Source organism: Anopheles coluzzii, chromosome 3 (assembly GCF_943734685.1).
Source record: "Anopheles coluzzii chromosome 3, AcolN3, whole genome shotgun sequence".
In the NCBI taxonomy this organism is placed as follows: Eukaryota; Metazoa; Arthropoda; class Insecta; order Diptera; family Culicidae; genus Anopheles; species Anopheles coluzzii.
This window is the reverse complement of record NC_064671.1, coordinates 78118990-78140613: the sequence shown is the minus strand read 5'-3', so window position 1 is coordinate 78140613 and position 21624 is coordinate 78118990. Positions and strand designations below refer to the sequence as shown.

Here is a 21624-nt window from a genome sequence, read left to right as displayed (position 1 = left end):
CATCGTGTCGAGTAGAAGGGAATAGTTGTGGCATGGCACGATGAGTCACAAGATTTATAGGTCTGGGAAATGTGTCCTTACCGTCTTACCATCCTTCTCGACCACCATTCTTGCTTGGCTTCTTTGCTGCTTCGGCAGCATAATAACAACCAAAAACTGGAAAAGGGGATAGATTGCGGAGTCACGTTTCCTAGTAAATGCGTAATATTGGTGGTAGAATTATTGCGTTTCTGTTTCCGTACAAAACAAGGGGGAGGGGGGGTTAAATGTTTGAGGTGGGGAATTTACTGCTGCTAAAGAATTTTGTCAATAATTTACAATTTGTGGTTATGTCTCCGATTAAACTGTAGGAAACGTTTCCATTAAGGTAATGTGCGGAAAACATTCTCTAAAACTAAAATTGGTTAATTCTCTGGTGTGTGTAATCAAACAAAGTACATGAATATTTTGTGCATGGGGAGCGTCTGATTATGTTTTGACATTTGTTAATCCTTTCCGTGGGCACAGAAAAACATGACGAGCAGAAAAGGTACACTTACCTTCGTCAGGAGTACATTCCGTGTTGTTTTGGGATCCCAAGAGCAAAAGCAACCCAAAATTGAGATTTTATAGTGTGATTTTTTGGTTTAATTCTCTTACCTTGTGGACTCATTTAGACTTTGTAACAACTAGTGATGGGAAAAATGAAGTTTTCGACGGAATCGATTCCGGGTATTAGGTTTGAAATCAGTTTTCGGAATCGTCTCCGGAATCGGAATTGGCTGTGGAATTGGCTCCGGAATTGGTTCCGGAATCGTAATTGGCTGCGGAATCGGCTGCGGAATTCGTTCCAGAATCATAATCGGTTCCGGAATACGTATCAGTTTCAGACTCGGAATCAGTTTCAGATTCGGAATTCGGTTCCGGATTCGGAATCGGTTCCGAAATAGGAATCAGTTCCGGAATCGAAATCGGCTACGGAATCGGAATCAGCTCCGAAATCAGAATCGGCTTCGAAATCGGAACTTGGAACCGAATTCGTCCTTAAGAATGAACGTTTGGATTCAATGTTGCTACGTATTGATAACTGCAAAGAATTAAAATTTACCTGTAAATGATCCATTCTCATGGAGATTCTGATGGACTGATGTCGCTTCGGAACCTTCTTATGTCAATTCAAGAACTGATTCTCATTTCAGAGCTAATTCCAATTCTGGAGTCAATTCTAATTCCATTGCCGGAGTAATTTGCGATTCCCAAGTCGTTTCTGATTCTGGGACCAAACACGGAATCGAGTAGGTCCGATTCCGAGCTCCCACCACACGTAACAATGCTTTCGAGGAGTTTTGGGAAGCTTAAAGTATCGAATTATATCACCTACAGCCTATTCCCGTGTTGTTTTTCACACCAATTTGAATTCATACTAATATCAATCCTCCCATTTTTGTCTTCCTCTCCATGTTTTAGGTGCCAGTGAAGTCATGGTTTGACGATATCAACGACTCAGAGCTGCTCGACCTGATACCACTGTTCGAGAAGCTGAGCAAGGTCGACTCTGTATATAGCGTACTGTGCAACTCGAGCTCACTGTCCCAGCTGCCGACGTCCATGTCGCACCAGAACCAGCAGGAGCTGCAACAGTCACAGCAGCAGCAGCAGCAACAGCAGCAGCAGCAACAACTACAGTCGAATTCGTCCGATGCGAACAATACGTAACATTGGCAACAAATGTTTATCAACATCGTATGATTCGTGCACGATGCTGCCGGCCGGTACAGTGAACGCAGGATAAAGGATTAGAAGAGGAGCCAGGGGTTCAGTGGTATAGGAGCAGAAGAAAATGAAAGGAGGGAATACGTTTTCAATCGGCCACGGGAGCACCGATGTGTGTGTGTCATCCTCCAGCGGTTAATGCATGCGTCCCGTATTTCTTTCTCCCCCTCCGGAAAGGGGAGAAAACACGCAAACAAACTAAACGATATATGCAGCAATCGTTTCGATTGATGGATAGGGAAATTTCACACGAGGACGACGACGGATGGACGATTAAACACTATACACACACACACGCGCGTAGCCGCTGGAACAGGAAGGAGAGCAGTTGATCGTTGATTAACTTTGTTATTCTTTTTTAATATTATTAATAATAATATAATTTGGTACTATACAAACACATAGTGCTCCAGGACACTCCAACAAAACAAACACACGGACACAGAATAACCTGTGAAAGCAAAACTATTTTACAGACACAACACGTTCTCACAGTGCAGTAATCACAAACCCAGACACACACACACACCTGATTTGTTGGCACGTGTATCGCGTGTATAGAAAGCCTAGGTAACATTATTTTAAAAGCCCTTTCCCCTACTGTTTTGTTTATCAATTCAAATCTGGCACTGTGCAAGCGGAGCCCCGGAAGATTGTGCATGTTTCCTTTAAACTCTACTACTCGATAAAAGGGAAGGAGAGCGTTTCGTTCCTAGAGCGGCTCTCTCTCTCCTTCCACAACACGACACAAACACACACACACACGTATGGTTGCAATAAGAAGCGTTTTTGTTTGTTTTAATTTTATTATTTTATTGTCCCCATCCATGGTAATAATATAAATCATCGTTTTGTACACGCTAAACTGTGTATGTATGATACGATGGAGGAATGAATTAGCAGATTAGTATGTAATAAATTTGTAATCGCGTAAAGCAAACGCAAAACGACAGCAGCCACAAAACACAGTGTACACAACACAAAACGTATTAAACACACATACACACATATACACACGATAGAAACGTGTGCAGCCGACCACACCATGTACACCCATCCATGTAGAAGAAGCATTAGGCAAAAGGCGAAGGCATCGTACGATTTTATAGTTCAATACTTTAGCTTTTTACCGTCGATCAAATACACGCGCAGAGAGAGATAGAGAGCGCAAGAGCCTGTGCAAAGGTGGTGCATCATTTAGGCTCGAAGATTTATATATGTATACACATTAAAAGGCGAAAAAATACACACACACACACACACACACACACACACACACACACACACACACACACACACACAATGAGGAGAGCAGCCATTCTAGACCGTGAGACGAATTGATCATAATCATAGCGAGAACGAGTGGGCAAAAAGAGGATAGAGAAAAAATACCGTAGCTGAGTAGTGATGAAAATCGTGACCCCGTGTACAATTTTGTATTGCAAAAATGAAGTAAGAAGCAAATTAATAGTGTTTCTATCTAGAAAAAGGAAAATCATGGAGGCATATTTAGTAGAACGACACAAATAGAAGAAAAATGGAACAAAACTCTATCAAATCAATCAAGAACAACACAACCAGAGTAGCAGAAAGTGGAAAGTGGCGGGTAGGAAGAAAGCTGGAAATGCTGCCGGAAAAGGAAAAGATGTCCAAAACCAAACTATAGCTGTACAGTTTTATATTGCGAAGGAAATGCTTCAAAAATGAAAAAAAAAATGCCATTTACCCGTTAGAACGAGAACCGGAAAGATGTAGAGAGGTAAAAAGAGAAAAGAGAGTAAGGAATTGACAAAAAAAAAGTGGAATTCGAGAGCTCTAGAGAACTTCTGCAGCGAGGAATCAGTCATATCGGATAGATGCTTTTGCGATCGTCAAGATTGATGCGGGCGAGTAGATGAAAGCAACACTAATTGTTTGTTTATGGTACCTTTTCTTTCTGGATTTTGGTTTTGCGACACTCCCTTGACCCTTTCTTATGGGAAGTGAACTTTGTATGTTGGGAATCGGACTCTATGACATTCTTGTTGGACAAACTTATTGGAAATTCCTGTTAGATTTCTCCGCAAGGGTGCTATAGAGCCCAACTCCCATGACGTACAGTTCATTTCCGGTAGGAAAGATTCAATCAAATGTCCCACTCCTATGAGAATTCCTGAAAACCCCGTATGTAAGGACATATCAAATTTTGTATGTGTCTTTTTCCTCATTTCATGAAAAGCCTGTTTTATACTAATGTTTTGCCTTTTCATTGGCCTTTTTTTTATACTTTTGCACAGGCCCTGTTACTGGTCGTCCTGATGCCATGTTGTGGTACATTTATTTTTTTAGGTAAACAATGTTTCGATACTATTTTACCGTCTTTAGCAAACCAAGAAAGTGTTCTAACACAGGGTTATTGCATACTACAAATAGCAAAGGCATATTTCACTATCATACTTAGGTACTACCTAGCTTTCTTGATCGGTGGACCACCCTTTGGCAGAAATCCTCTTGTTTTTTGACTGCAAGACTGAAAAACGTGTGCGTGCTGAAAGAAAAAAACAAAAACAGAAAGTAATGCAACTATTTTCGACATCACGTGTGGCATTCAAGGAAGCTAAAAATGAACCTAGAACCGTTTACACTAAGCGAACAAAAAGGAAACACACAGAAGGGAATACAATTATGTACACCTACCTCTAAGCGCTAAACTAAATTGCTACAACTATTACTACCACAATGCGCCACACATCATTAAAAAAAACTATGAGCCTTTTTCGATTCCGTTACGGGCATTACAGGGTTTTCCAGGAGTTCTCATATCTGTGGGACACTTTATTGACTCTTTTCATTGATGAAATTAAGTCAATGTAATGGGAATAGCACTCTATAGCACCTTGTTTGGACAAATCTAATAGGAATTCCAACGAGCCTGTCCGATCTCCAGTTAGAGTCCAATTTCCAACATAATAAGTTCACTTTTCATAAGAAAGTGTCAAGCGTCAAGTGTCCCACAACTATGAGAACCCCTGGAAAACCCTGTACTTACTGCTGGATGCTTCTGTACATACTAATCCCGCTAAAACAAACAAACAAAACAGAAACCCATTGCCTTGCACCTTTGCTAACGCTTTTAAACATTTCCAGTCGAGTTTTGCTCTTTTACGCATGCCAGGGAATATACAAATCATTTGCCTACTATACCTTTCTTTTTTGTTGTTTTGCCAAAGCGCTACAGCTTTTTCCGCAAAGTTGCTTAGTTCCGTTTGGAGTGTGAAGAAAGGAGTTTGCGCAAAAAAAACATTGTTGCCGAAAAGAACCACCCAGTAAATAGGAATTGAAAAAAGAGGAGAGCTTTTGTTTTCTATGTATAGAACGAAGCAAAACTAACTCACGCTTGCACAGGAAAACGAAAAAAATGAGACAAAACATGGTAAAAAAAAGCTTAGCCGCAGGCGTAGGGAAGATGCAGTGAAACAAATCCTACTAACTCCGGATACAATATGGAGAACAATATTTTTGTATACACGTGTACTTCAGCAGTTTGGCAAATCCAGCATATGGGCGGGGGGAGGGTTTTGATACGAAGGAAACACCGACAGATCCAGATCCGTTTCTCATACACGTAATATTTGGCCATATAAAAACAAGCTTATTCGAATATATGTAAAATTCAAGCGCCTCTTTCCCTCGTATCACTGTATCACCAACGTCCATGGTACTCTTTACAGGGTAGGAATGATGTAAAGACGGTCAGTCAGTCTTGAAGGAAGAGCCGCACACCTCACCAAGAAAAAAAAAGAACAGGGACCCACAGAAACGAACAATTTCGTCTTAAAGCTCAGTAATATGGACCTCTGTGTGCGGGTGTGTGTATGGGCGCGAGTTTTAAATTAGACGACACATGATGATCGGCATAAGACTAGTCCCCTTCTCTCTCTCTCTCTCTCTCCCTTGGATAGCCGACCGGAGAGATAAATGGCCAGAAATGAAAAATGAAACGAAAAAGGTGGAATATTATACAAATAAATATAGGGAAAAAAGGAACCAGCAAGCCCAAAATTGTGTGTAGAAAATCGAAAACCATCCTAAGCTGTGTGTATATTGTAAAACACAAAGAAGAAGTAACAAAAAAAAAAAACAATGTGCATGTGTGTTTGTGGTGTAACTCGCTGTAACAGAGGAAGCAATGAAACAGCAAACAAACAAACAAACCAACAAACAAGGATCAGAAAATGTGTGTATTGTATAAACAAAATAGTAAAAGCTAACAAACAAACACATGAAAGATGAAAATCAGAGAGACAATTGTATCCCGATGGAAAAAAAAGAGAATGGACAACACAAAAAAGATAAAAAAACAAACAACCTGCTGTACGATTATATTATATACACGTAACAATATAAAGGGAAAAACAAACACCAAAAAACACACACACAATACACACCAGTGTGTGCGTGAGTGTGTGCGTTTGCGAATGCATGTGTTTTATTCTACTTCTTTTAGCAATTCACATTCTTTTTTGTTCTTCCTTTTGTGCGGTTTATTTGTTTTTGTTTCTGTTTGTTTTTTGTTTCTGAGGTGCGCTTTCAAACAAAAAAGAAAAGAAAATATGTTGTTTGTTTAGTTTTAGTTTCTTTTTTTATTTTGTTTTTAAATGTTCACACTAGGAAATGACCATAAGACGTATAAAGGAAAAAAAGAAACGAAGAAAGTTAAAGTAATATAGTAGCTTAGCCACAAAAAAAAAAAACAAGCGAGCAAAGTGTGTAAAACAACAGCGTGTGTGTGTGTAGCGTACCTAGAGGTAGTAGGAATAAAGCTTTCCTTTTTTTTAAATAAACGCAAAAACACGCAAATTTAATACAGCTTTTTGTTTACAAAAGCATTGGTAGCAAGACGAAAAAACAGAAAAGAAACAGTGAAATAGGTAAAAGAGGAGCAATCATTTAAATCATCTTAATTGCTTACCCCCTTCCTTCTAGTGTTGTTAACTAATGATTACGAGTGAGCCTTTTCGAGAAGCGTCATGTAATGTTATTTAACGCGTTTTGGGTTTGTTTTGCTTTGTTTTTTCGTTTGCCACGGGAATAAGTATAAATATTTACGTTTTCCCCCCACAGTCGATTATTCTAATTAATGAGCAAGTAGCGTTTTCTATCCATTATGAAAGTTAGATAGGTTAAGCGTGTGAATGATATGAGGGCAGTAGGCGTCGATTGCGATGCGATGAGGGAAAAGGACATTTTCTTCCCTAAGCCTACTTCTGTTGCCAAATACTAATGCAGAACAACAGAATGGTGATGCTGACACACACACAAACACACTTCTTTAGTCATAGAACACACCAACAAACACACACGTACACACGCCAAACGCTACATGAAAAGCGTGACATATGAGTTATTTATTTTGTTCAAGTTCAGTCATTTTTGTTTAGTCACGCTGTTGTGATCAGATTAGAACCGAATCGATATTTGTTGGTTGCGTTTTTTTGTTTTTTTTTTTTTTAATATTTTGTGTTTGTTTATCTTTTGTGTAAATTACTTTATAAAGTTTCACATAAATCAAATTTATGAATAAAATAAAAAAAAACAGGCATTTATGTATTTGCGCAGCACAAAAGAACAACACATACACAAAAACACACATATTCAAGAAAGAGATGAAAACGAAAAGAAAAATAAAACGATTTTACAAACACAATAACGGGCAAAGGAGAGATAAAACAGCTCAACAGAAAGCAGAAAATCTCTACAAGCCATTCCAACAACAACAACAACAATGGGCAAAGTGGAGCAAAATTCCCCTCCCCTGTGTTGGGGAGGGGAGGGGGGGGAACAACTCAGAGGCACTGGCACAGACAGAAGATTATCATGAAGCATTATTAGTTAACTTATAGCAGCAAAACCGAGGAACTATATTTAGCGCGAGCAAAGTGTGTGAAGGGGCATACGTATTAAGAAGGTAACAAAACAACAAAAAAAAAACAATACAAATCAGCACAGAAAAAATAATAAGATGCATGAATAGGGAAGAATATCCAAGCTGTTTCAGTCAGAAATGCGAACCTCAGTGTTGGTAGGAAGTTAAACAGTGGAGAAAAAAAAAACATTCACCAGATGCTGAGATGGCAAAACAAAAAGTGGAAGTGAAAAAGTGAAAGTGAAAAACAGGAGGATGATTTAATAATAATATATTGTCACATTTCGTAATCAATTGTTTCGTTTTTGTTTCTCTGTTTTAGTGTATCCGTTTAGTGTTTCTGTTCTTTTTCAATTGTTTTTAAAACAAATACTTTACGTAAAATAAGTGTATGAAAGAAACGTCTTAAAACCTACCTTATTCATTGGGGGTCGCAAATTTACAAATTTTGTGTTACGTAACTGATGGATGACGCCTTACGATACTTTGAATTTTGGTCCGTGCTAGTAGCGTTTCGATTGGTCGTAGCATCCTTCAAAGGTAGCGGAAGGAGCGAGAGAAGAGATACACACTCCGCTCGCCATCTTTCCTCTCGTATGATAAGAGCATGTGATAAGCGCCCAATATGAGAGAGGAGCGTTAGATCTACTCACACTAGCGAGAGCGAGACATAGTGAGAGTGTGGATCGATAGAGCTACCTCCTGATTTGGATGATCTCCTGTTACGATGCCTGGTATTTTGGTCCGCACTGGTAGCGTTTCGATTGGTCGCAGCATCCTTCAAAGGTAGCGGCAGGAGCGAGAGAAATGATACTCACTCCGCTCGTCATCTTTTCTCCTATAATGAAATACGATTCTTACAGGGTTTCCCACGATTTTTTGGTCAGTTCCCATGATTTTTTGGTGAGTTCCCACGAATTTTTGGTCGTATCCCATGGATTTTTAGTTCGTTCCCATAATTTATTGGTATTTTCCGAATGGATATCAATACAATTGGACCAAAAAAATCTGGGAAACGGCCAAAAAATCGTGGGAATGCACTAAAAAAATATGGGAACCAACCAAAAATTGATGGGATCCAACCAATAAATCGTGGGAAACCCTGTATAGTAATGAGTGTTGCAAACGGCGCTGAGGATCCGATCATCAAAACCTTTTTGAATTAGTCTGCTGTATGGGAAATTTTTTCCTTACATAAAATATTATATAATTTAATCTTGTTTCTTTTAAAAATTTGCAAATGTAGCACTATAAAATTTGAAAAAAAAGAAAAATCACAAAGCATCTGATTTTGTTCAATAAAATATCCTATTGGAATGGCGTAACATAAATGACGCCTTAATATTTAAGGGTTAATTGAGCAATTTCTGCCAGTACGAGCCGTATTGCGTGCAACTGTTCGAGCATGCAAGTTGCTCAATCCGTAACCATACAACGCCATCTAGTGGATAATTCGGAAAGCTCGTCAGGTTGTTCAAAACGTCTTGTGTGTTGAAAAAAGAAATCGGATTTTCTCTTCAATTTTACTAACAATCTATTTGAAGTGATTTGAAATTTCTTACCAAATTTTCTTTCTAAAAATTAACGATCAAATCAAGCAAAACCGTACAATTATTATTTTTTATCGCTGTTTACCATTTTATTCCATTCGTTTCTTTGCTGCTCCATTTACTCGTTTTTGTTTGGTTTTATAATTCCTTTTTATTTGCGCAGTGATCTCCTCGTGCAGCTGTGTACTCAAGAAGCCCCAGAGAGCTGTGCGCCCTAAGTCCCGTCTTTATTCCTGTCCAGCTGTTGCCTTTTCTTTTGTTTTATCTTTTATGTCTCAATTATTGTGTTTATTCATGTGTTTTTTCAGAGCAGAAGTGAAATGTTATTTTCCACCATAACCACTTTCCTTCCTCTAATATACGTTTTGCTGCTTTTGGTTTGTTAAATTTACGATTAAATGTACATGTACTGTAGAACGGCTGGACAGATGACATTGTTGTTGGTGGAGGGGAAGAAATGTGTCTTCTTACTAAACATGGTGGTGGTGGTGGTGTACTAACACAAACACACACACTCACACTCACACATGCACTGACAGACACCGCTACTAATACAACATGCACAATGGTTTTTGTTTCGTTTGTTTAATCGTTTTAATTGTATCTCTTCATTATCAGCTCGTGTGCTGTAGTGTCGTGTGTAGTAGTATAATAATGTTTGCGTTTACACTTTAACTTAGCATTTAATTTCATTATTCGTTTATCGTTTTTTTTATATATATTTGAAACAGGACTAGATTACTTGTTTATGTTTTTCCCTTCAATTTTTCCATTCTTTTTCCCTCTTTTTTACCTTCCTCACAATCTACTCTGCTATCAATCATTCAATTTTTTATTGTTTTTTTTTTGTTATCGTTTCCCTTTTTCCCTTGTTTTCGTCTAGATCTTGTGTTTTTTTTCTTCTTCCTATTTTTTGGTCAATCAATTTCCTTAGCGTCAATTGGTCATTATTTCTTTTTGTCCATATCCATCTTATCCGATAGTTTCACGCCCCCGAATGGTAAAAGTACCCAAACTAAGAAGACAACACACACACGCACATGTGTCTTATGTTTCAATCTCCCCTATCCCCCCGCTCGGAATAAAGGGGGGAGAGCAAATGGGGAACGGACACCGATCTTAACCGTCGTCTTTCTTGTTAAACATATCATTTAGGGAAAGAGGGCAGGTATAGTTATAGTAGTAGTAATAGTAGTAATAGTAATATTTGCATAGATATTATGTATATATGTATAGTACACAAAATTACACAATGGGAATGGAGAAGGAGAACAAGAGCAAAGAAGGACATCGCTTCTTCCATTTCTTCCTTACACGCGTCTCATTAACCCAATCCATACCTACACACACAGACACACCATCAGACAGTAGTTGTCTTGTTGTACATCGAAATGTAAAAGCTTTTCCCCAATTACGCACACACACAAACGGGACCCTCTGTCTTAACGGTCCTCTCATCAAATCTTTCCGTTCCTTTAAATTGTTGTTTGTTCTCTTTTGCGCTTCTGTAACCTTCCTTTGTTACGCTTCCTTTTCTGCACAAAGGACATTTTTTTCTTCTTCTTCTTTACCACTTGGTTGTGGCTGCTCTGGACATTTAGTAATTGTACCTCGAATTTTTCTGTTAGTTAAATGTTTGTTGTTGTTTTTTTTTTAGTATGTATGTGTGTTTGATGAATATATGTCGTTTTTTTAGCAGAAGCAGCACAAGAGATGATAAAGCATGTTGGCGAGAGTACAGAGACAGCGCAAATGTGATTGAGAAGAAAGCAGAGGAAAAACAAAGCGCCTACTATGCATCGTCTTTCACTGTCACTCTCTCCCTCTCTCTCTCTTTCATTTTCGTTCCCTTAACTACGAAACAAAATGGCACCGAGTTGCTTGGATGAGAAAACATGCTTTTTCAGCATGTTGCTTCTCTCTCTCTCTCTTGTTTTTATCATTTTAGTCGATGATTCTTGTTTGTTAGCTACTCTCCCTCTCTCTCTATTAATCTTTCTTTTTTAATTGGTCTTCTCTTTTAGCAAGTTCTTTTTCTTCCGTTGTATGAATGATGATTGTATGTTTGGAGAGTTTTACTATCAATTAGCGGGTAGAAGTGGGAAGGTTATACACTTTTTAGTACAGAGTAAATAGCTATTATTCTTTTCCTTTTTTCTTCTTCTTCTTCTTCTTCTTCTTCTTTGTCGACGGGGGACGTTTTGTGTTGCAGTGAGAAGTGTTGCTTTGTTTACTATTTTCATTTGTTTTTTATGCTTCTTTTTGTTTAATTAGTTTTGCTCTTTGCTAATAAACATACATACATACACACACACATACATAAAAACGATGCGAACGAACGAACGAACACACATATAGAACGCGCAACAAGTGGGAGGGTAAGGGGTGGGGCGTGCCGAGGGAGAGGGTATTGTACTCGGGGAAAACATTAGAATGATTTCATTTGTATACTCTTGTTTTCTCCACTTTTTGCTCTTCGCTCTTGTAATGAATCCATTTTCTGTTCTATCTTGCCTGTTTTGCTTGAATTATTGTTTTATATCCTTGTGCATGTTTTTCTTCTTCTTCTTCTTCTTCTTCTTGTTCTTCTTCTTTTTCTTGCTCTTCTCAAAGACAAAAAAGGAATGGTCCGGCGCACTCGCTCTACCTGTGCTTGCCTGTTTAACAATCTAAAAAGGAACTAGAGGGAGATTTTATGATTGATGAGGATGATAACGGGGGCCATCTTTTGCTTCTTTTTTCTTCTTTTGGAGCTAATTTTGCAATACGCGGTATGTAACACGGTGTGTTTGTAACGCCTCGGTGTAACGTCTCCGGTAACGCAGGGAGCTACGATCACTACCAAACAACAGTAACAGCAACAACAACACGACACACAGTGGAGACACGTGTGTTATTTGGAAATAAGAGAATTAAATATTTAAATTACAAAAAAAAAACAGAATGTGAAAAACAATACAATAACAAATTAATTCCCTTACGCTCCTCCTCATCCCTTTTCTTCATTCGTTTTCTACAGCTCCTTGCGTGCTTTCTTAATACAAATTAATTGGAATCCTTCTCACCTTTTTAACCTCACTTTTTGAATCGATTTTATGTAACTTTTTTTCCTTGCATTTCCTTGCATTTCCTTGCCTTCAAATAACACTTCTTAGCTGGATGAGCGTGTTTGTGTACAACAAGAAAACACTCAAAAGTGGATTGCTGACAAAATTCTTCCTCCCTTGCTTTCCCTCCTTGGTTGCTACTAACTCACACATACACACGCACACTCACACACGATGATCTTTGTTCTAATCTAATATTTACACTGTTCAAACCAGAAGGGAAAAAGGAGGAAACAATTTAAAATATAAACAAAACGATTCTAAACAAAACAAAAAAACACGTAATAATAATAAAGGTGTGCTGCGCTGTTAACTGATGTCGATCAGTGCGGACGTGTTGGTAGTGATCGTGCTGATCCTTGCCGTGAGCGACTGCACCGTGAGTTCGTCTGATGCGTCCCCCTCCCGCCCGGTTGTACTGAGCTGCTGCTCCGGCTGCATTAGACCTCCGTCGACCGGCCATAGTTCCCGCCCGTGGCCGTGCTGTTGCTGCTGCTGTTCGGGCCACCACCACCAGTAGCGCTGCTGCTGCTGCTGCTGCTGGCCACGGCCATGGCGCTAGAGACTCCCGCACTGGCTGCCAGTGCCAGTGCCGCTACCGTAGCGGCATCTTCGGTACGGGAGGGTTTCCGCTCGCGCCGGTGGATAGCTCCACTCTGTGTGCTGAGGCTGTTGTTCGGGTTGCCGATACTGGTAGTGCTCGTACCGCCGACCATCGCCATACCGTTGTTGTTCATCGCTGAAGCTGCCTGATGTTGCTGCTGTACTCCTGTCGTAGGTTGCCCACCAGGGTGGTGATGCAGTTGCTGCTGCTGTTGGGAGGATCCCGGTTGACCCACCGAAACGATCACTCCGCCGCCAGTGGTGCTGCTTTGGCCAACCACCGGATGATGATGCTGCTGCTGCTGCTGCTGCGAGTGGTGGTGCTGTTGATGGTGATGAATTTGCTGATGATAGATGGCACCCATGAGGGCAGCGGGATGCTGCCCGGCATGCATAATTATCTGACCGGAGGTGTTGCTGTGAGGCAGCATTCGTACTTTGATATCGCTACGTGAGCCAGTGCTTGCGGAGGTGGATTGAAATGAGATCGACATTCCACTATCTAATGAGCCGACGCTGCCGCGCCGTTGCGGCTTTTCATTGCCAACTAAAGGATACATTTAACAAACAAAAAAGACCAGTCCCGGAAGGGGTGTGTGATCGTAGAACACAAACGTTCGTGGGACGGAAAAGAAGGGAGGATTTTGGAAAGTAAAACAAAAAGTTAGGAAGAAGAATAAGAAGAAGGAAACATAAAGAGAAAGAGCGCAACGGAAAAAGCAAATAAAGAAAAAACACATAGAAAGGATAATGGACATGTGGGGGAGGGTTAATTGGGGAGAGTAATTTTTTTTTCGCCCGATCGATATACAGAGTGAAGAACATCGGGGATAAAACGGGCAAAGAGAAAGAGAGAGAGAAAGGGGGGCATTTTTATATTTGTTGTATTTCGTAATTTTTGTCAACCGCCAGAAGAAGAGAGTTTGCACGTACAAAAGAGAGAGAGAGAAAGAGAAAAAAGAAAAAAAAACAGCGCTGTGGTGAGATGATTCTTGCAATATGGAATAACGATGAATGGTGTGATGATCATGATGATGATCATGATGATGATGATGATGATGATGATGGTCTCCCTTTTACGGAGGGGAAAAATGGATGGAGATGGTGGTGGTATGAGGTAGCAGAGTAAAAATGGAACTGAAAATGGGGTGGTGGTGGGTTTGGTGGGATGTTTGGAACGATTTCGAGCCTCCCTGAGCATGTTAGATTTTAAGGACTCAGTGAGTTATATTACACACACGGAGCTTGTTAGGGATACAACAAACGTTAAAAAATCCTTCTTTTTTGTGGGTTAGTCCTGAGACACAAAAAACAACACGCAATGTTGTCCTGAGAGCGCACGAGTTACAAAATCTACACCATGAGAAGGACACAGATTGATGGGAATGTGTTAAAACAATGATTCCCCCACACTAAACCGATCTTCTACTTACACGCAACTGCACGCTTCTCCTTCTCCCTTCATGTCATTACAGAAAGGACACTCCAAGGAGTTAAATATCACAAGAAAAACGTTTCGTTTGTTCGTAAGGCTCTTCTTTTCTATTTCAGCAGGGGGGAAAAACGCCGTCTTACAATTCTTTTTCCTTCCTTAACGGTATTCTATTTTTGGCACTTTATTCTTTAACGACTAACAAATCTAACGAGGTTCACCTCCTCATTTACCCCATTTTACGCGCGTGTGTGTACAATAAACTTCCTCTATTAACGCGCCCTATCACTTAGGAGGTAAGAAAACAACGTCGTTTTCCCTGATATATCACAATAAGAGAAAGGGGCTACTTCTTGCTGGTATTAAAAAACGGTGGAATGTAGCTGTTTCTCTCTTTTTTACTTAAAAAAACTACTTTAAACTGTACGCTCTTCTGTGCTTATAGATTGGTAGGGACAGTGCTGCAAAATGTCACTGTCATGCAATGACATACAAACAAATCTGACTGAAACAAAATCCATGTCAGCGTCACGTACTCAAATTGTGATAATCAGAGGTGATACTCGAAACGATTGGTGTGACTAAAGCATGTTCCGTGACATTTTTGCGACCATCGCTTGGTCAGTCACTATATCATGACTTTTTTTTTACTGTGATCAAATCTGCAAAATGCCACTGACATAGTCATGACAAATTCCGGCTGAAACATAATAATGTCAGCGTCACGAGCTCTACTGTGATGTTCCGAGATGAGACTCAAACAGTTGTTGCGACCATCTCATGCTTGGTGACATTTTGTTTAGCAACCAACTCTTGGTCACTCAGTTGGTCATGACATTTTATCGGTCGGTTATCATCACGATAGACATGGAAGATATGCGGTGTGTGCGAGTGGTATCATACCAGACAGAGCGAGAAAGAATGCCTATTTTGTTGCTTGGGATCTGCCAAGCATATTCCAAGAATGTCGTGATTATCACCGACAAAAAATGCCATGACTAAGTGAGTGACTAAGAGTTGGGTGCCAAACAAAAAGGTCATCAAGCATGTGATTGATCCACCATCTGTTTGAGTCTCACCTCTGATCATCTCAGTTGTGTACTTGAGCTGATTTGAGCTTCGTTTCAGTCATGTGAACAGAAGAAACTGAAACAGTGGCATTTGGCAGCATTGTTCACAGCCAGAAAAATAATGATCATCAAGCTAAGTTTGTTAGTCAGAGCATCGCGTTGGACTCAAGCATTCGCATGTCACGTTCGGCATGTTATGACGCACTTTCATTGAGTATCAGCAATGACCATCAAGCTAACACGGAAGAGTTCATATCTCGTGATGCTCAGGACATTTTGCAGCACTAGGTAGGAGTAACTGAAGAGCAAAAGGAAAAGCAATTAGAAGCTAAGCCAGCCACAGTCACCCAAAATCTAATCATCTAAGGAACTCTTTAACGTAACGGCACGATAACGCATACAGAAAAACAAAACAGATTAAACAGGCGTGTACGAGGCGTGTCTTGGTGTGCCTTCACAGGTCCACTTACGCACGAAAAAGCGTGATCCTATAATTGCGAAGAAGCTGCACAAAACAACGCCACAAAACAAAAGAAATGCAAAAAAGCTTGCAGGGGGATGTTTTGTATAAAAATTAAAAAAGAGAAAAAGCTGAAGCGCCAAAGTTGCGTCTTTCTGTGCGAGATTGCCTGCTACTATTGCTCTACCTTCTCTGTGGAAAGCTTTTACTCTCTTCAGCCAGGAGCGTGTATAAGTACGATATTTTCTGTGCTCGTTGTAAGGTGCCATTGGTTTGAGGAGAGGAATAGAGTGTGTGTGATTGTGTCTTTTGTAAAGGACACACTGGCAGGACTGGTGTGGTGTGCATTCTGCAATTGCAAGCTGCAGGATCCATTCCGATGGAATGCGAGTTACAAAAGGATCGGGAGAGGGAAATGGGGCTGTTGGTGAGGTTGGTTGGTAGGTGGTATCCGGAAGACCATTTTTGCTTTTTTTTTAGAATGACTTACATTGTTCGTGCATATCGAGCAGCGAGTTGCTGAGAGCGCTACGCTTCAGCTGCGCCTCGCTGTGCGTGTGGGCCAGCCCGCACTCGTTGGGCGATACGCCACCGACCCCGCCCGGCACCAGTCCGCCCGGGACGCCTGCACCCGGATACGGTCCGGCGCAAACCTCCACGTCCGCGACGCCACTGTCCCGGTTCTCACTGTTCGTGGTGCGCGTGCCGCCGCGGGCTGACTTTTGCCGCTCCAGCTCCGCCTCGATGCGCAGCGTTTCCATCTCGTCCATCTCGCTGATCGATTCGCGCAAATCCTCGGCAAACTTGCAGCGGTCGTGCTCGTTGCGGGCGTTGAACGTTACCAGCACCTTGCCGTCCACCTTCTGCGATAGTCGAATGCAGAACTGATAGTCTAAAAAAATACACAGAAATTAGTAATAAAATCAGAATATAAAAAGAAACATTGTGATCCTGCACACCAACTTACTCGGTACATCCAGCAGCGTAACGACCATTCCGCACAGCGTGTAGCTGTTGCGGAACGTGTACGTCACCGACGACTTCTTCTTGCTAAAGATCTTGGTGATCACGAGCAGATCGTTGAACAGGAACACCTCGCGCTGGTGCACGCCCGGCCGCTCCTTCTTGTTGATGTCCGGTATCTCGTACAGCCGGCAGTAGCAGACGAGCCGGCGGTGCGGCAGCGCCAGGTTCGGCTTCTTGCCCACGATCGTCGCCTGCACCTTCATCACCTGCGTCACGTGGTCCGATCCCGGCTTGAACTCGTTCGCCTTCACCCGCTCGTAGATGCCGTTCAGCATGTCCCGATCGATGTCGTGACAGTCGTCGATGCCGCGCAGATTCTTCACAAAATCGTCGCACCGCATGCGCCGCTCCGGCTTCAGATTCGGCGTGTGCAGATCGGTGTTGAGCATGATGATGGCGAACGCCAGCACAAACACCGTATCGTGCGAGCGGAGCCGCGCCACAATGTCACTGTTGCACTGGCAGTACCGGGCCGAAAATACCTCCATCAGCCGCTCGATCTTTTGCGCCTCGCCCGGCATGCGGAAGTAGCCCTGGAATTTGCGCAGCGCCACGTCCACCTGCATGCCGGACAGATCTAGCTCGCCGGCGAAGCAGTCCAGCACGGCCATGTTGAACTGGTTCTGCAGATTGCCCAGATACTCGCCAATCATCTGGCGCGAGAGACCCTTGCGCGTGATCAGGAACCGGGCCACGCCCTGGGGCGTATTCTCCAGGAAGCCCTTGCGTATGAGATAGGTGATGCCGCGCTCGGGCTTCTTGTTGAACAGGTTCAGCCCGACCCGGTACTGGCGCTTGCGAATCGTTTCCGACACTTTGTACGAGGTGGGCGTGTGCACTATCTGGTCGTGCTGCTCCATCATCGAGTACTGGGCGGCGCTGGTGTGCGAGCTCAGGCACTCGCTCTCGATGCTGGTGATCGTCACGTTGGCACTGCTTCCCGTCGCCGCTCCGCTAGCAGCGGTGGCCGTTGCCGTGGCCGTCGCCACTGTCGAGTGGATGGAGCGTCCAGCAGCGCCACCAACGACAGTTGTACCGTCCGTTGCACTCAGCAGCATGTGATCGGGCGACTGGGCCGGCAGCAGCGTGATGCTGCCGCTCTGGCTGCTGCCTGGACCCTTCCGCTTCCACTGGGGCGAGCTGGAACGGTCCGACGAACCGCCACCACCGCCCCCACCTATCATCTCAATACCGACCCCGGCAGCCGAGGCGGAAGAATCACTGCCCGACGACTGCACCGAGCTGAGGCTTCCATTTTCGGCCGTCTTGCACAGTCCGTTGGGGCGCAGCGAGCGACTTGGCGTGTGCTGCTGACCACCCGGCCCGGTAATACTGCTCGTCCGTTTCGGCACCTCCGGCGGTACCTTGCGACCGCCGGCACTGGACGTGCTGCCGCTGCTGCCGCCCGAGCTGCCGATGCCGATACCGCGCGGACGCATGTAGATCTGGGCGGCGGTGTAGTGCGGCGTGTACGGGCTTTGGTGCGTGCTGGCCGTCTGCGAGTTCCAGGACAGGTTCATCGACGAGACGGTCGAGTCGAGCTGGGAGCCGCTGCTAGCGCCGCTCACATTCAAATCCTGCGATCCATACTGGCTTTGGTACTGTTGCTGCTGGTGCGGGTGCGGGTGATGATGCATCACCACCGCGTGGGACTGGGCGGACACGGCCGGGGTGTAGCCGTACCCGGCCAGCTGGGCCTGCTGCTGGTGAAGTATATTTACATGCGGATGGGAGTACTGCTGCTGCTGCTGCTGGGCTGTGGCGGCACCCGTTACGAGCTGGGTCGGGCTTTGGCTCCAGGAGGTGATCGGGACGGGAGCGGGTGATGCGGTACCGGACTGACTGCGTGGGATGGGGCTCGAATCGAGACGGCGCTCGCGCAGCGACATCGACCGGACGGGCGTCACGCGATGGTGCAGCGTGCCCGGTGGTGTCGCGGAGATGCTACGAGATCAGTTTGGGAAAAGGTTCATTAGAAAAGACGGCGTTCTTTGTTTCGCAGCAAATATAGATCTCGCAACAAGAGAAGGAATACTTACGTCGCACAGACACGCTGCTGGCCGACCATCGTACCGTCCTCGGTGGCGTATATCTGTCCATCCTCCAGGGCCGTCGCCGGCTGCAGATGATGGTGCATCATGTCCAGGTCGCTCTGTTGCTGCTGCTGCTGCGACTGCTGCTGCTGCTGCTGCACCCGACGGCTCATGCGCTTCTCCGCCTTGGCCATCGCCGTGATCGAGGCGAACTTCTTCACCATCGTGTAGTGGCGGAAGGCGCGCTGAATCGTCAGGGCCGCGTTTCGTGCCTTCACACCGCCGTACTTGCGCTCCAACAGTTCGATCTGCTTGTCCAGCAGGTCCTGCGACAGCTCATACCTGGGGACGGAGCGAGGATGCAAAAGAAGAGTATTAAAACACGCTGCTCGAAGACACGAAGACACGACGCCGTGTGCGTTTGGTTTGGTGCTGTGAGCCGTAGTAATTAAGCTCATGATGTGTCGGGCGTGCTAAGGGGACCCTTTTTCATCGTCATATCTCATAGATGTGTGTCGTCTCTCGCCCAACACACAAACACACACGCTTATTACCCCTTTTAAAGAGCAGATGCTGCTACAACGACGACCACTACACACTAGGCCGGCCACAAAAAGGGTGTCTAAATTTAGACACTTTAAATCCCATTTTCCCGTCCTTTGCCGGCGACGGCGACATTATGCTGCTGCTACACCGATCGTCAGCCTTAACGATCGCGATCACCTGTCAGACACACACGCGGGCGCATATTTCGAAAAATTATGGCCAGTACGATGACACTCGAGAGACACTCTACGCCACAGCCATGAAAGGGAAAAGAAATCTTAAGGAAAGTCTGGGGGAGAGTGAGTGGCTGGATATCATATCTCACCCCGTTTTAGACCTTCTTCCACACACAGACACACTTCCTGGATTCTCGGGACGTGTGTGTGTTCGGAGAGCAAAAGAGTGGTTGGCAACGACACACACACACACACAACACGTCGTCCATCATTACCATTTGCGCTGTCCGAAAAATGTTTTCCTCGGTTTTTCACTTTTTGGCGTCCGTGTCTGTGCCATCCTGCGCTCCTTCCTCTTCTTCATAATTGACATTTGGAAAAATTAATTAACACCGGCTTCCCCCCCATCGTGCGCGGCGCGTGTGGAAAGATGTGGAAATGGTTCAATAAACCAGCAAGCGAAAAGGCAAACCAACCGCGTGGTTGGGGGTTTCCTTGGGACGAGCACAGGAAGAGGAGCGGTTAGTTGGATTGGATTAATTTCTTTTTCGCACCACCGGACCGGTATCATATGTTTTGCGTGTGGGTATAGGTAGGTAACGAACTGTGAATTTTCGCCTATAAATAACGGGGTTTGGGGCCGGATTAGCGGAACAACGAGTGAAGTGGAGAAGGGATGATCGCCGGGAGGGGGTGATTTTATTGAATTTTTACTCCGCGCTCACTTCACTTATTCCATTTTCCTCTCCAGTTACTGTTGAGAATTGGAGGAGGTGGCCGCTTTATCCTTTCCCCCAGTGCCGTGGAAGAGTGACGAAGAGAGTGAACTTGTTTTTTACTTTATCGATTTGCCTTTTCTCCCATCAATCTTAGTGGAGGTGTGATCGTAAATAATTCTGCACTGGAGGCAAGACCAGAAGACGAAACACCAGCGAATATGCTTTGCGCTTGTCTGGCAGCTTCTTTGTATTGGGTGGTGCCCCACTGTATTATCGGTTTCAGGAGAACACAACAATTTTGGTTGGAAAATTACGGTGAAAAGTACCTTAGAATGGGAAGTTCTGAGAATCGCGCGTACGACCCTGAGGAGACGTAGAGATTCTGTTTTGGCGCACACACTCGTCCCCTAATTAGCGTTGGGGGGTGTCAATGTGCAAAAGTCAGCGTATGACATTTTGCCAGTATAATGGGGTTTGTTGGGGTGGTGGATGATTTGAACGACGGCAATGATTTTCTTCCCCCCAGGAGGAAGATGTGACCTTTAGATACACTTGTTTTGTTGCAGCTCAATTTTTTTTTTGGAAAACAGTACGGCATTGAGTGTAATTTCTAGAATCTTCTACTCGTACCCTAATTTAGAACAACAAAAAACATGTTTGATATTTCTCAGAAAAGATATCTTAATGTTTAGAAACTCGATCTGGCCGTGCTGTGCGCTTCCGCTACAGCAAACACGGCTTAGGAGATACTAATCCCAGGGCCATGTACATTTTAATTTCGGAAGCCTCTAAAGTTTCCTTCACGTTCACCCAGATAACGACGACAACAACATACATCACGCCCAAGCCCTCCTACCCTACCTCTGTCGCACTTAATTTTACAGATGGTAACTCCCGCGACAGAACACAATTGAGAAACTGGAGCTGGAACTAGTCCAAAAAGGCAGACAACACACGGCGTTAGAGTCGTGTGGGCGCGCGCTCACACACAAGTTATCGCTATCATGTTCCCATATCTAATAGTTCCCTTGGGACGGGGGAAGAAGGCCCAACTACCGAAAAGCGGGGACGATCTTGCCTCCACGGTGCCAGAGGGTTTGGGGGTGGAGTGACATTCATAAACAGATGACACATCGTCGACGGGTGTGTGTGTGTGTGTAAGTAATTTAATAGCACAAAACCCACCGGACGAATGTACACCTTGAAGGCGCAGACCCGTCTTTATGTGTCATCCTTGATACGGTT

At 43.7% G+C, this 21624-nt stretch overlaps 2 protein-coding genes across 12 annotated transcripts in view; one reads left to right on the top strand and one right to left on the bottom strand.

Annotated features, from left to right (window-relative positions):
• The window catches only part of LOC120960188 (phosphatase Herzog), a 53234-nt gene extending 45283 nt beyond the window's left edge, over window positions 1–7951 (top strand). For both annotated transcript variants that reach the window (XM_040384212.2, XM_040384213.2), the window contains exon 6: window positions 1447–7951. In XM_040384212.2, the coding sequence (XP_040240146.1) occupies window positions 1447–1695 (249 nt within the window). In that variant the 3' untranslated portion in view covers window positions 1696–7951. The remainder of the gene's footprint in view (window positions 1–1446) is intronic.
• A 1317-nt stretch (window positions 7952–9268) lies between these two features.
• Window positions 9269–21624, bottom strand: part of LOC120957667 (IQ motif and SEC7 domain-containing protein 1) — a 177790-nt gene continuing 165434 nt past the window's right edge. For 9 of the 10 annotated variants that reach the window (XM_040379980.2, XM_040379981.2, XM_040379985.2 and 6 more), the window contains 4 exons: window positions 18945–19280; window positions 16847–18849; window positions 16370–16771; window positions 9269–13464 (listed from right to left, as the gene is read on the bottom strand). In XM_040379980.2, coding sequence (XP_040235914.2) covers window positions 12755–13464; window positions 16370–16771; window positions 16847–18849; window positions 18945–19280 — 3451 coding nt within the window. In that variant the 3' untranslated portion in view covers window positions 9269–12754. The remainder of the gene's footprint in view (window positions 13465–16369; window positions 16772–16846; window positions 18850–18944; window positions 19281–21624) is intronic. The other variant, XM_049608481.1, reaches the window with a different exon arrangement.